Source organism: Ceratotherium simum, chromosome 40, assembly GCF_057802395.1.
Source record: "Ceratotherium simum simum isolate JZ-2026a chromosome 40, ASM5780239v1, whole genome shotgun sequence".
Taxonomy (NCBI): Eukaryota; Metazoa; Chordata; class Mammalia; order Perissodactyla; family Rhinocerotidae; genus Ceratotherium; species Ceratotherium simum.
This window is the reverse complement of record NC_141939.1, coordinates 7,690,927-7,703,569: the sequence shown is the minus strand read 5'-3', so window position 1 is coordinate 7,703,569 and position 12,643 is coordinate 7,690,927. Positions and strand designations below refer to the sequence as shown.

Here is a 12,643-nt window from a genome sequence, read left to right as displayed (position 1 = left end):
AGAGCTTCTTAGTATATTTTGTGGCTGATTTCCAAAATAACCTAAGAGGACAGCGGGACAGAAATTACTACCTTCATGTTGCAGGTGAGAAAGTGGAGGCTCAGAGAGGTGGAGGGGATAGCTGAAATTCATTAGCCTGAGCAGGGCCAGCCAGGAATGTGGCTCAGGTCTCTGCCTCCAGCGCTCTATCCACAGCTCCCCACGAGTAAACCAAGAGGCAAAACATCCCAGGGGAAAGAACTAGAAGCCAGCCTGCCCATGAAAGAGGGCAAGAGGATTCTATTCCAGTCTGGTCTCTTCACTTACTTGTTGCTTGGAACCACATGGATTTTGCAACCCTTGTATGTTGGGGCCTAAGGTTTGAAAAGCACTGTTGTGGTGCGCCATGTTTCCCAATGCCAAGGGAAGGGCCTGCTACTTCAGAATAAGCTGGGAGTTATTGGTCCTGTTGTTTGTTCAAATTTTTATTACAGAAAATTTTCAAACATATGGAAAGTAGAGAGAAGAGAATGAGGAACCCCCAGTGCCAATCTTCCAGCTTCAACAACCCTCACTCCATGCCAACCCTGTTTCGTCTACACCTCTGGCCGTTTCCCCTGCTCCCTGTCTTTTTTTAAGGAAAAACTTGAGGAATTAACAACTGATACAGACTCCCCCTGTGCCCCACAGATGCGGGTCTAAGCGGGTCTGGAGTGGCTGGGGATTTGTTGTTCTCATGGCTGTCCCCCACCCCACAGGCGACGTGGAAGGACAGAGCCCCCTGAAGCCGCTGAACTGGGTGACCTCTGAGGGCTCCACGTAGAGGAATCTGTAAGTGACCACCAGGCAGTGAGTTCTGTGAAGGAAAGTGGGCAAACCCTTCAGCTGTGCAGGAGAACGAGAGGCTGTCACAGCGGCGGGAGCAGAAGGGAATGAGACGGGGGGAAGGAGGCTAGTTCTGGGGCCTGAGTGAAGGCTTCCTGAGAGAGGACATTCGTGTTGCCACAGCACTCTACTGCTGGGCCTGTCACCCTGCAGCCTAATGATCTGTAGTTACCTACCAGTCACCTCTGTCGGCCTGTGCCCTCCTCCTGGGCAGGAAGCCTCTCACTCATCTTTATTCCCCAGAGCCTAGTGCTGTAACGGCCAGCTTCGGCGAATTGTGTGAAATTGATAACATTTGGCTGGTCTTTACTTTCAAAATATCAACTTTATGACTCCACCTCACATACAGTAGGTATTCAGTAAAGGTCCAGTGAAGGAACAAGCACAGACAGGGTTGTAACAGCTCTGACATGCCAGCTACCGAGCTAGCATTTCTGGTCAACTCAACAACAGTGCAAGGTAGCTACGGGAGCCCCACTTTCAGATGAGGGAACTGAGGTAATGTACTTGGAAGTACTTAGCACAGTGAGGATGAAGTGCTTTCCTCTATACTGAGAGAGGACAAGCAAGGGTCAGACTGGCAGACTGCACGGAACGGGGAGGACGGCCCCTGCTTACCTCTTGGCCCTGTCTTTCTCATCTTCATCCATGAGATTTTCTCTGCAGTTTGTCCTGCAAAAAAGAACAGATGATTACCATCTGCTTCTACCTTTTTTCTTACAGGTCTTTCTAGTTGTTATCATTTTGGTCTTATCTAATCCACATGCCTTAGCCCAGAGGTTCTCAAACGTCTTGGTTCCAGCAACCCTTTACATGCTCAAACATCACTGAGAACTCTGAAGAGCTCTTGTGTATGTGGGTTAAAACTGAGAAATTTTAAACACACAAGCACTCATTCCATTACATGCCAGAGTGATGAGGTCATCAGATGTCAAGGAGCTTCTGGAAAAGTCCACTGTACACTCATGAGAGTGAAAAAGGCAAATAACGTGTTAATATTAGGAAAATTGTTTAGACCTCATGGGAAGCACCCCCCCAGGGTTCCCCAGATCATACTTTGAGAACTGTTGTCTAGACTCAGCTCAATGAAGCATCTGGTTATCTCAAGCCTTAAACCTGTAAGCTGCCCAAGATATTCTAAACGAGAGCATTTATTTGTTTATCTGTTCATTCAAATATACAAATTCCTCTTACACGCAGCCTGGAGGACTCGGGGTCCCAAAGGAGTATAATCATCTGTCCTTCTTTTAAGGCACTTACACTTCCCTAGATAGTCAAGGCACATAGATGTGAAAAATTAAGTCACAATCCAGGAATGTTCTAGCAGCCTGAAGTCATCAGAGACTACCTCACCGCCTGGAGCCTTTACGCTCCCAGGCCACTTGCTCGATGCCTCTCGGGCCCACAGACCCACCTTCACCTTCCACCACAGGCAGGCCTGTGATCCTTCACCCCTCAGAGCCACAGATCCCTCCCTTCATTCACACATTTCCCCGAGTCCCCTAGTCTGGAGCGCTTCCCCCTCCAGCCAGCACTCCAAGCAGAAACACTTTCAGAGTGTCCGCGAGGCCAGAGCCCATTGAGGGCACTGGAGGCAGAAGGCTGCAGTGGCTGAGAGGGCAGAGTGTGACTGAGATAGGGGTGGGCACCACAGAGAAGCTGAATTGCCAGTGCCCACAGGCTTCTGTTCTCAAAACAGAGGGTCTGAAGTCAGAACTCCAAAACCAACACTTTGCAAATGCACTAACATTTACTCTCAAAATTTAAAGTTTTAGATAAAATTTTTTAATGGGGCAAATCAATCTTTCTCTGAGATAATGTAGTTTTGTGATTTGAGTTTGCTGTGAGCACAGGCACGGGTCTGTGCCAAAAGAGGAAGAGGAATTCTGCAGCCACAGCCTCTGTTTACACACATGCCCCATGTGGTAAATAGCAGGCATACTTTAGTGATAGATTTGCAAGAAACGCCATTCAACAGTTGAGGCTTGTATCATAATTAAAATGGGGTTAACACATCTGCAAACAGGCATGTGCTTAATGTTTTCCAGATGGAATCTGTTCAAAGCTTTAAGCCGTGAAAAATGGAGGGTCAATTCGTTTAATGAGGCACTACCCCAGGTCTGTGCTCCAAGGAACTGGGTGGCTGCCTATGTGCCCAGGGCATGAGTGAGGACTCGGCCAAGCCACGCCCTTTACCAGGTGCCCCTGGACACAGCACGTTCATGGAAGGGGTGTGGGCTTCAGTCCACTTTCCTGAGGTCCTGGAATCCTGTTTGGACGGCTGGGGTTGCTTAGTCACAAACGAAACATCTACAAATTACTAATAGCTACTCTTTATTGACCACATCTTCTCTGATTTATATCTGTTTATCCTTAAACGTTTCCTGAATCCATGAATCCTTGATAATCTACACTTACTTCATTGTCTTCTCCATCCCTCGCATTTTCTTGCCCTGATTCCTGTCACTTGACACCTGTCAAAGCCACTCTGCTCAACTGCACCTGCGTGAAGAGAAGGCACTTAAGCCGAGTTCCCTGGTAATACCTGCCACAGAAGCTCCACGCCAAAGTCCTTACTGTTTTGTCACACCCGTTGTCTCCTATACCTTCCTATTTTTTTTTAATTAAAAAAATTGTGGTGAAATACGCATAACATAAAATTTACCATTTTTAAGTCTACAGTTCACTGGCATTAGTACATTCATATTGTTGTGCAACCATCACCACCATCCATCTCCAGAACTCTTTTTATCTTGCAGAACTGAACTCTGTACTCATTAAACAATAGCTCCCCATTCACTCCTTCCCCCAGCCCCTGGCAACTACCAATCCATGTCTCTATGAGTTTGACTACTGTAGATACCTCATATAAGTGGAATCATACGGTATTTACGCTTTTGGGACTGGCTAATTACACTTAGCAAAATGTCCTCAAGATTTATCATGTCATAGCATGTGTCAGAATTTCCTTCCTTTTTAAGGCTGAATAATATTCCACTGCATGTTTACACCACCTTTTGCTTATCCAGTCATCTGCTGAGGGACACTGGGTTGCTCCCACCTTTTGATTACTGTGAGTAGCGCTGCTGTGAACATGGCACTACCTCCCTCCCTGTGTTTTTGAGTCACTCTTTTACTTCCTGAGGTAGAGGAACTGGAGTGGCCCCAAAGGCACACAAGGAAGAGGGTCAAAGGGAAGAAAATCAGTCCAATGAGGCCTGGGTAAAGGAGCGATAGAGAAGTTTTAGGAGTGACAACTACTCTTCTCAATTGTATAAAGAGTTTCCAATGAGAAGGATTTTGAGCAGCTATGTTTTTATGACCATAGAGTGCCAGGGAAGAGAAAATGAGCTTAAACGAAGGCAGAGGAGATTCTGTTTGGAGCTGGGAAAATAACTGTCGATGTGATTAACCCTCAGAGTGAACAATGGAGGGAAGCTGTAGAATCTTTACTCTGGATAACCATATATTCTAGATGGGTTAGACATTTATGAGGTTTATTGGTCAGGGTCCCAACAGGAGATAGGACTTAATTACAAAGGAGCTGTTTATATAGGTGTGGGTGGGATATAGCAGAACCAAGAGAGATGGTGTAGTTACCTAGGGTTGGTATCAGAAGAGCTATTAGCACCTCTAAGGGTGAAGGGACAAGAGGGAAATGGTACCCAGACCTGGAAGGAGCACGGCATACAGCGGATGCAGCCAGCCCGAAGAAATCTTGTAAGAAGGGAGCCAAGGGAATAAATACCTCACCTCACACTCCACACCACCATCTCGTGTCTCCTATCAGTCACACCACCCAGAAGGGGAGACAAGGAGCCTATTCACATCTTCTGCCCGGGGGAGCCCCTGGGGCAGAGAGAAGGGTAGAAAGGTGAGGAGGGGCGCTGGGAGGATACCCCACATACCCAGGAAGGTTCGTTTCTGAAGGGATCTTCCAGTTCTGGGTTTCTTGGATTTTTCCGGGACACAAACTATTTGGAGTCTTTTAAAACCTTGCTACATCTTCCCAAATTTGAAGTATAGGCATCTGCATCTAATATCTAAACACTGAAGAAATAATAACCGACAATAATGATGAGAGGCTGAGGAAAAGAGATCCTGGCAGGGGATCCTGGAACTATTTGAGCAACAAAATCAGTAATGATAGATTATAACCCATAGAATAAACTAAACATTCATGAGTCCACACTGATACAAATAAATAAACCAATAAATAAGTGGAGGAGGGGACAGGTCTCCCTTACAGAAGATGAATTCCAATTATTAAACGTAGAAGGAATAGGGAAATGGAAAATCACCATCAGTACCCCACAGCAGTAATTGTTCAGGCAAGATCCACCAATGGATGCTGGAATTAATGGGCAAAAGTTTGAGGAGAATCAGGATATTTGCATAGTTCAAAGTATCGCCCTCAAGATATTCATTAATTACAAAGGAAAAACAGTAACCTTATAAGTAGAGACAGTTGGCAGACCCCACCTTCACCTGGGGTCAAAATTAGCATCACCAGTGATAAGTCATATCCACGTCTTTTGGTGGAAATAAGCACTCATTCTCTTGGGTGTAAATTATACCTTGGAGTGTAACTGCTGGGTCATGGGTTAGCCCACTCTTACTTTATCAGAAGCTGCCAAACTGTTTTCCAAAGTGACTGTACAATGTTATATTTGCTTCTGTAGCACACGAGAATTCCAGCAGCTTCACATTCTGGCCAACACTTGGTATTGTCCGTTTTCTTAGTCATTCTAGTAGGTGTGTTGTGGGATCTCACTGGGATTTGAATTTGCATTTCCCTGACGACTAATGATGTTGAGTATCTTCTCATGTGCCTATTGACCATTTAGATAGCTTCTTTTGTGAAGTGTCTGTCCAAATTTTTTGCCAATTTCCTTCCTTCCTTCCTCCCTCCCTCCCTCCTTCCTTCTCCTCATCATCCTCGTCCTCCTCCTCCCTTCCTCCCTTTCTCTCTCTTTCTCTTTCTTACTAAAATTGGGCTGTTTCTCCATCATACTGATTTATAGAAGTTTCTCTTCTGGATGCAGTACTTTGCCAGATCTAGAAATCAATTTGTGAACATTTTACCCCAGTCCGTGGCTGGCTTTTTCACTTTCTTGATGGTGTCTTTTGATGAACAGTTTTAAAATTTGATAAAGTCCAACTTACATATTTTTTATTTTATGGTTAGTGATTTTTGTGTCCTAAGAAATCTTTGTCACCTCAGTGTCACGAAGAATTATCCTATGTTTTCTCCTAGAAGCTTCAGCACTTTAGCTTTCACATTTAGACTTATGGTCCATTGCAAATTAAATTTTATGTGTGGCATAAGATACTGGTTGAGGATCATATTTTTTCCCCCAATCTGGATATTCAGTGCTCCAGGATCACTTATTGAAAAGACGTTTCTTTCCCTACTGAATTGCATTGGCACTTCTGTCAAATATCTTGTATGATGCTATATGTGTATTTACAGAATTTCTGTTCAGTTCCTTTTATCTCCAGGGTGTCCTCAGTGTCCAGACACATAGGATAAAATTATTTTTTTTAAATAAACCTTATTTTTTAGAACAATTTCAGATTTACAGAAAAATGCAAAGACATTAGAGAGAGTTCCTACCTACCCTGCACCCAGTTTCCCCTATTATAAACACCTTACACTAGTATGGTACATCTGTCACAGTTAATGAACCATTATTGACACACTATTATTAAATAAAGTCCACACTTTATGAATATTTTCCTAGTTTGTACCTAACATCCTTTTTCTGTCCCAGCATCCCAGCTAGGACACCACATTACATTCAGTCATCATGTCTCCTTAGGCATCTCTTGAGTGTGACAGTTTCTCACACTTCCTAGTTTTTGATGACCTGGACAATTTTGAGGAGTATTTGTAGAATGGCCTTCAATTTGGGTTTGTCTGATGTTTTTCTCTTGGTTAGACTGGGCACATGGGACTTTAGGAAGAAGCCCACAGATACAAGGTGCCATTCTTATCACATCATATCGGGGTATTAACAGGGGCATCACTGTTATGTTGACCTTAATCACCTGGCGGAGGTAGTGATAAACTTACCTTTAAACTATCTGTTAGTTACATTTACACAGAATATGTGCAATATGTTTTCCTTCAACTTTCAGATACCCTTTTTCTCAGATGAAGAATCTCTAAATTTAAAGTGGGAGATCCAATTATTAATCTCAAAAAAATTACAATGAATATACTACTTTCCCTGTTTTCAGACTTCGATACATCATTATTAAACTTCCATCAGATTAACAATTGGACCCATTGCTTTACACAGGGAGGCTCTTCACCTGGAAACATATTGAGGGATTATTTGAGAGGAGTCACCTGCTGTTTAGATAAATCTATTCTATATTTCCCGACGCTGTGGCATCTTGTATTTGTCCATCTTTATGCCAGTACTATACTATCTTAACTCCCGTAGTTTTGTAGGAATTCTCAATACCAATTTAGTGAGAGCATTCCAATTTTGTTGTTCTTATTTAAGATTCTTGGCTATTCTAAGTCTTTGCATTTCCTTATAAATTTTAGAATTTACATCATCAATTTCTATAAAAATGCTTGCTGCAACTCTGATTGGGATTGCATTGAATCTAGAGATCAATTTGGGAAAAACTGAATCTTAACAATGTTGAGGCCTCTGACCCAGGTACATGGCATCTCTCTGTGAAGAGGCCACGAGGTGTATTCACCGAAGCATTAACATGATGTCCACGTGTGACATTCAGTGATTCAACAGATATTCCCCCAAGTGCCTGGGCAAAGTGCTCTCATGGCTCTCAGGTGGTGGTGGGGTGGGCAGGGGAGTGGGGGCAAGCCAACAGCAAGTAAGTAAACATATAGCCTGTTACCTGGTTATAACTGCTGTGGAGAAAAATAAAGGAGAATCTGGGAACAGGAAGTGATGTGGTGGGCTGGGGAAGTCTTGCTCTGGTGTTTTAGGGGGTCATAGAGAGCCTCATTGAGAAGATATTTGAGCTATTTCCTGAGGCAAGTGAGCCAGGAGGATTCCTTGGGGGAAAGCTCCACGACAGCAAGACGAGCAAGAAACAGCCAGAGGCCAGTGTGGCAGACGGAGTTAGTGAGGAGGAGACAGCCGGGGAGACCGGATCAAGATTGGCTTTTGCTCTGAGTGAGATGGGAAGGTTTTGATCAGAGGAGTGACAGATACTTCCCTCGGAGGACAGCCGTAACTCTAAAATGAACTGAAGTTTACACATATGAAGGTACCTAGCACAAGCCTCGCCCAGAGCAGACACTCAAAATCAGATTCTCTCCTTTGATGGCAACGGTTAGGTATAATGCACCTTTACTCATTTCATGATGTCTAGGCCAGCTCCTTACCCATTTTGGTGCTCAATAAATGCACGAGGGGTGCCGGCCTGGTGGTGTAGTGGTTGGGTTTGCATGCTCAGCTTCAGCGGTCTGGGGTTTGCAGGTTCAGATCCCAGGTGCAGACCTACACTTCAAGCCATGCTGTGGCGGGTCCCATATAAAGTAGAGGAAGATGGGCACAGATGTTAGCCCAGGGCCAATCTTCCTCACCAAAAAATAAATAAAATAAAATAAAATAAATGTATGTGGAATGAAGGAGAGAAGGAAGGGAGGAAAGGAAGAATACAGCCAGGATCAAATCCCTATCTGAATTCCCACGTGATTGCCTAACACTGACTCCCACCAATCTCTCAATGAACACGGTTAATCCAGAGTAACAGTAATTACAAAGGATATTTAAAGGTACACTTATGTCCTGATGACTAACAATTAAAACAAACACTGCTGTGTGTGCAGGAGCTATTGTCTAAAAGGAGAACCCACTCAGACTAAACGACAACCAGTGCCCTTCAGGACGGGCCAACGGCTCCCTCACCCACCCTTGGGGGCCGCCACGTTCTGAAAAAGCATAATCTTACTTTATCTCCATCCAGTTCTGTGGCCTGGCTATAGTCATCCTCTCCTTACATACAGGAAGCACCACCCAGAAAGGCTGAGTGACCTGCCTGTGGACCTTGGGCTCTGTGGACAGAGGCCCCCAGGGGCTGTGTCTCCTTGGAGCTGCTCAGGCCGTTCTTCTCCACCCACTGCCTGCTGAGGACGTGTGGGTTCTCACTTCAGAGTCGGCCTGATTTAAATTTCAATTGCAACCCACTTGCTCTATGACATTGAGCAAGTCCCTTAAACTTCATGAGTCTCTGGTTCCCTCGTTCCTAAGGTGAGGCTTACACCCACCAGGCAGAGATGGTGTGAGGTGTAAATGAGCCGTGTCTGCCTGCACGTGTGCGATAAAGGGCCAGCATGATGCCTGCAGCACAGAAGGCGTCAAGATGAGTCCTGTTCATCCCACGCCTGCCTCACATAACTGTCCTAACCATCACACTCCTGTTGTCCTGAGCCCCTGCTAAGGCAGGAGACTCCAGCTTGATCCTTACTTCTTATCTGCCTTGAATGTCAATGTACACACTCTCTGCACAGCAGGAAGGTTGCCGTGGGGTGAATGGGGTCACACAGACCTCAGATTTCAGAGAGGCGCTCCTGACCAGAGAAGGGAAGTGCTACATTGGTGGGAAGAGTGGTTTACCAGCCATGAAGCACTCAAAGACCTCCAGACACCACCTGTAGCTGCCAGCAAGCAGGGCTATAGAGGCCGCTGAGCAGGGAGGGTGGGTGAAGGAACTGAGGCCAAGACCGGGAGGCACACCAGCTGCAGAATCTAACCAAGCTAGGCCAAAGAGTGCTAGGAATTCCCCAGGCAATTAGCAGAGAGCCACATCTGCTGCTGGGAGGCAGAGCTAGTGGGACACCTTGGGTCTCAGAGCTCCCGGGACCAGCACCCACATCTTTAAAGAGGAAAAGACAGTGGTGCCCTGGCGTCGGCAGCCCCCAGCTGAAACCCTGGCTCTGCCCCTTAGTAGCTCTGTGTGACCTGGGGCAAGTACATGTGCTCCAGCCTAGTGCTCCCTCTGTGAAGTGGGGTAACAGCAGGGTCTCCCTCACTGTGTGGTTGTAAGAAGAAAATGAGAGAATCAATGAGAAAGCCCCAGCACAGCCCTTGGCACAAATAAGTCGTCAAAAAATTTTACCTACTATTCATCACAATATCAGTAATGACACTGAGTTAAACGGCTAGCAGTAGAAACAGGTACTTAAACCTATAAAATGTCTTTGGGTGGAGGGGGATTATTGTTCCTGTCTACCACGTAGTGTTGGAAAATATGTGTGTGTGTGCGTGTGTGTGTGTCTATCGGCATGGCAGAAGGACACACAGTGGCGCTGCCCGGAGTGATGGACCTGCCCACAGTGTCCAGGGATAACTCAGCAGAAACTTAGGTGGTTATGAGGTTGTGAGGGAGGGAAAGAAGGGACTGGACTAACACAGGTAGAAGTGACTGAGGATGTCCTTTACAGGGCAGGCCCTCAATAAATATCTATTGACTTGAACTGAACTGAGGATAAAAATGAGGTCTGCAAATGACATTTTCATTACCAAGGTGAAATTTCTGCCCCAAGGGCTCTAGAACATTCTTTCTCACAGCTACCTACTACACAATTGATTGGAACTCTGGCCCTTGTTGAACATGGACTGGCAAATGGCAGTGTGACTATCTTCTCATGCCACATCTGTCCTGGGTCCCACTGTGTGTCAGTATGGAGACAGGAGACTAATGAGTCATACAGGTGACAGGGACCCCCCTGGGCACTGGTAGCTCACTCCTGGGTCTCCAGAGAAGGCTACATGCAACATACATGGAGAAGTATGTTATTCTACTAAAGCAGGGGTTGGCAACACTTTTTCATAAAGGGCTGCCTAGTAAATATTCTAGATGCAGGCCATACAGTCTCTGCTGCAACTACTCAACTTGGCCATTGTAGTGCAAAAGCCATAGGCAATATGTAAATGAATGGGTGTGGCTGTGTTCCAACAAAACTTTATTTACAAAAATAAGCTGTGGGCCAGATGGAATCACTAGAATCACTACTCAGCCTTCCTCTTCAGTGTCTTTTAATTTTGAACTTTTTGTACAGCCTTTATAGGCCCAGTGGGTCAGTCACTCTGTATCATCATGAATTTTCCCAAAAATTACTACCATAAGGCTGTTTTGCTGCAAGGCTGATGTTTTTACAAAATGATGTCACGACATTTTCAAATTGGCTGAAAAATGGTTTGAATTACAGGTCCCAAGTTAGCTGGAAAATCCTAATATTCCTCCCTACCATACCAACCAAACCTGGTGAATTTAGTACATTAAGAGGAAAAAATATTGAAAACAGGAACAAGTGGAAATCAAAAGAGGCCACAGCAAGCACACATATCTCCCCAGTCCACTGGGGTTTATTTATTGTCAATAGCGAGTGTGCCTTCTGTCCTCCCAGTCAGCCCCTGGTGAGGGGCCCTCATGTCGTTTTGGATTAATGTCTGTATCTCACATGTGAGAGCTTGATAATGATTTTTCCTCATTATATGTAAGAAATAAAAAGGCTTTGAAAAACAGTCACTGATGAACTGCAACACTTACTGGTACCCTTTGTCCTTCGGGGGAAGCTAGGAAATAACTTCCACATTTTAATTCTTCCTCTCCAGGGAACGTCATTTTGGTTGCAATGATTCACTTGCTGGGGAAAAAAATAGTTCTTCTAAAGGAAATGACAGTGAAAACCTGAGAGCTGCCCGCTCCTGCGAGCCCAATTCCCCTCCAACCGAGAAATTCTCATCACGCTCTGCATGCTCCTCAACTTGGGGAAGGCAAGGTGGACGGGGCCATCCTTAACCCTAGCCACGCCAGGGCTCCTCCCAAGTAGAGGCACCTCCCAGGGCTTGCTGGGGGCCTCACTGAGCCAATTCCCAGAAGAAGCCAAGATGAGACCCCCACCTCGGGGAGCTTCTGTGACCCAATGAGAATTATACCCCAAGCTTCTCCAAGGTCAACACTGAGCCTTTATCTTTATCTGTTAGGATCATGATTCTGCCTTCAGGCTTTCCTTTTTCCAAGGGTCTGATGATTCATTATTCAGGGAAACAGTGACTTCAGCAATGAAGGAACAGATGGAGAAAGTTAGAAAATTTGTTATTAAGTAAATTTACAATGACATTGTTTGGTCAGCAAAGAATTTCCAAAATAGAAATCATTGTCCTATCTGGATGGAAGGGTCATCCTAACACGACCTATTATTCTTGCAACCTTTGGAACTTATGTTCTAATCACTTAAGATTCCTCTTAGCGGGCCCCTTTATAAAGAGTTGAGATTGCACAGTGTAAACCTGAGTCAGCTAGAGAATCTGATGGGTGACAGTGTGTGGTCAGGGTGTGGACAATAGATGCCTCTAAAAATCAGCAAGAGGGGAAACAGGAGATTTATGACTCATGCTCAGGGCTGAGTCAGTGACAGCCTTTGTTGGGAACCGCTCTTCAGTGGCCACGGACAAACTGAGATGAATCCATAAAATGCTGCTCCAGCCCAGCATCTCCCTTCCTGTTCATCCTAATGCTCCTTTGGGCTCAGGAATGCTTGCCCTAATTGTGCTGAAGGTTGCAAGCAGAGCAAAAGAAAAAGATATCCTTGAAACAAGAAGTCAAATTTGTTTTGGACATCCAGGCTGGGGGATACTTTGTTTAATGTCAGAGCTTCAAATAATGTTTAATAAAAATGTGGGATGTTTCGTGTAGACCGCTGACTGTGGGAGGCAGCGAAATTAATTTGAGAGCTAATAAGATCTAGGTTTGAATGCTCCCCACCCTCTTTCCTTCCCATAGT

The 12,643-nt window shown here is 45.1% G+C and overlaps 1 protein-coding gene across 1 annotated transcript in view; it reads right to left on the bottom strand.

Moving 5' to 3' along the window:
* The window catches only part of NPAS2 (neuronal PAS domain protein 2), a 160,161-nt gene that overhangs the window by 84,256 nt on the left and 63,262 nt on the right, over positions 1–12,643 (bottom strand). Inside the window, exon 2 of the mRNA XM_087426230.1 lies at positions 1,483–1,536. Coding sequence (XP_087282356.1) covers positions 1,483–1,514 — 32 coding nt within the window. The 5' untranslated portion in view covers positions 1,515–1,536. The remainder of the gene's footprint in view (positions 1–1,482; positions 1,537–12,643) is intronic.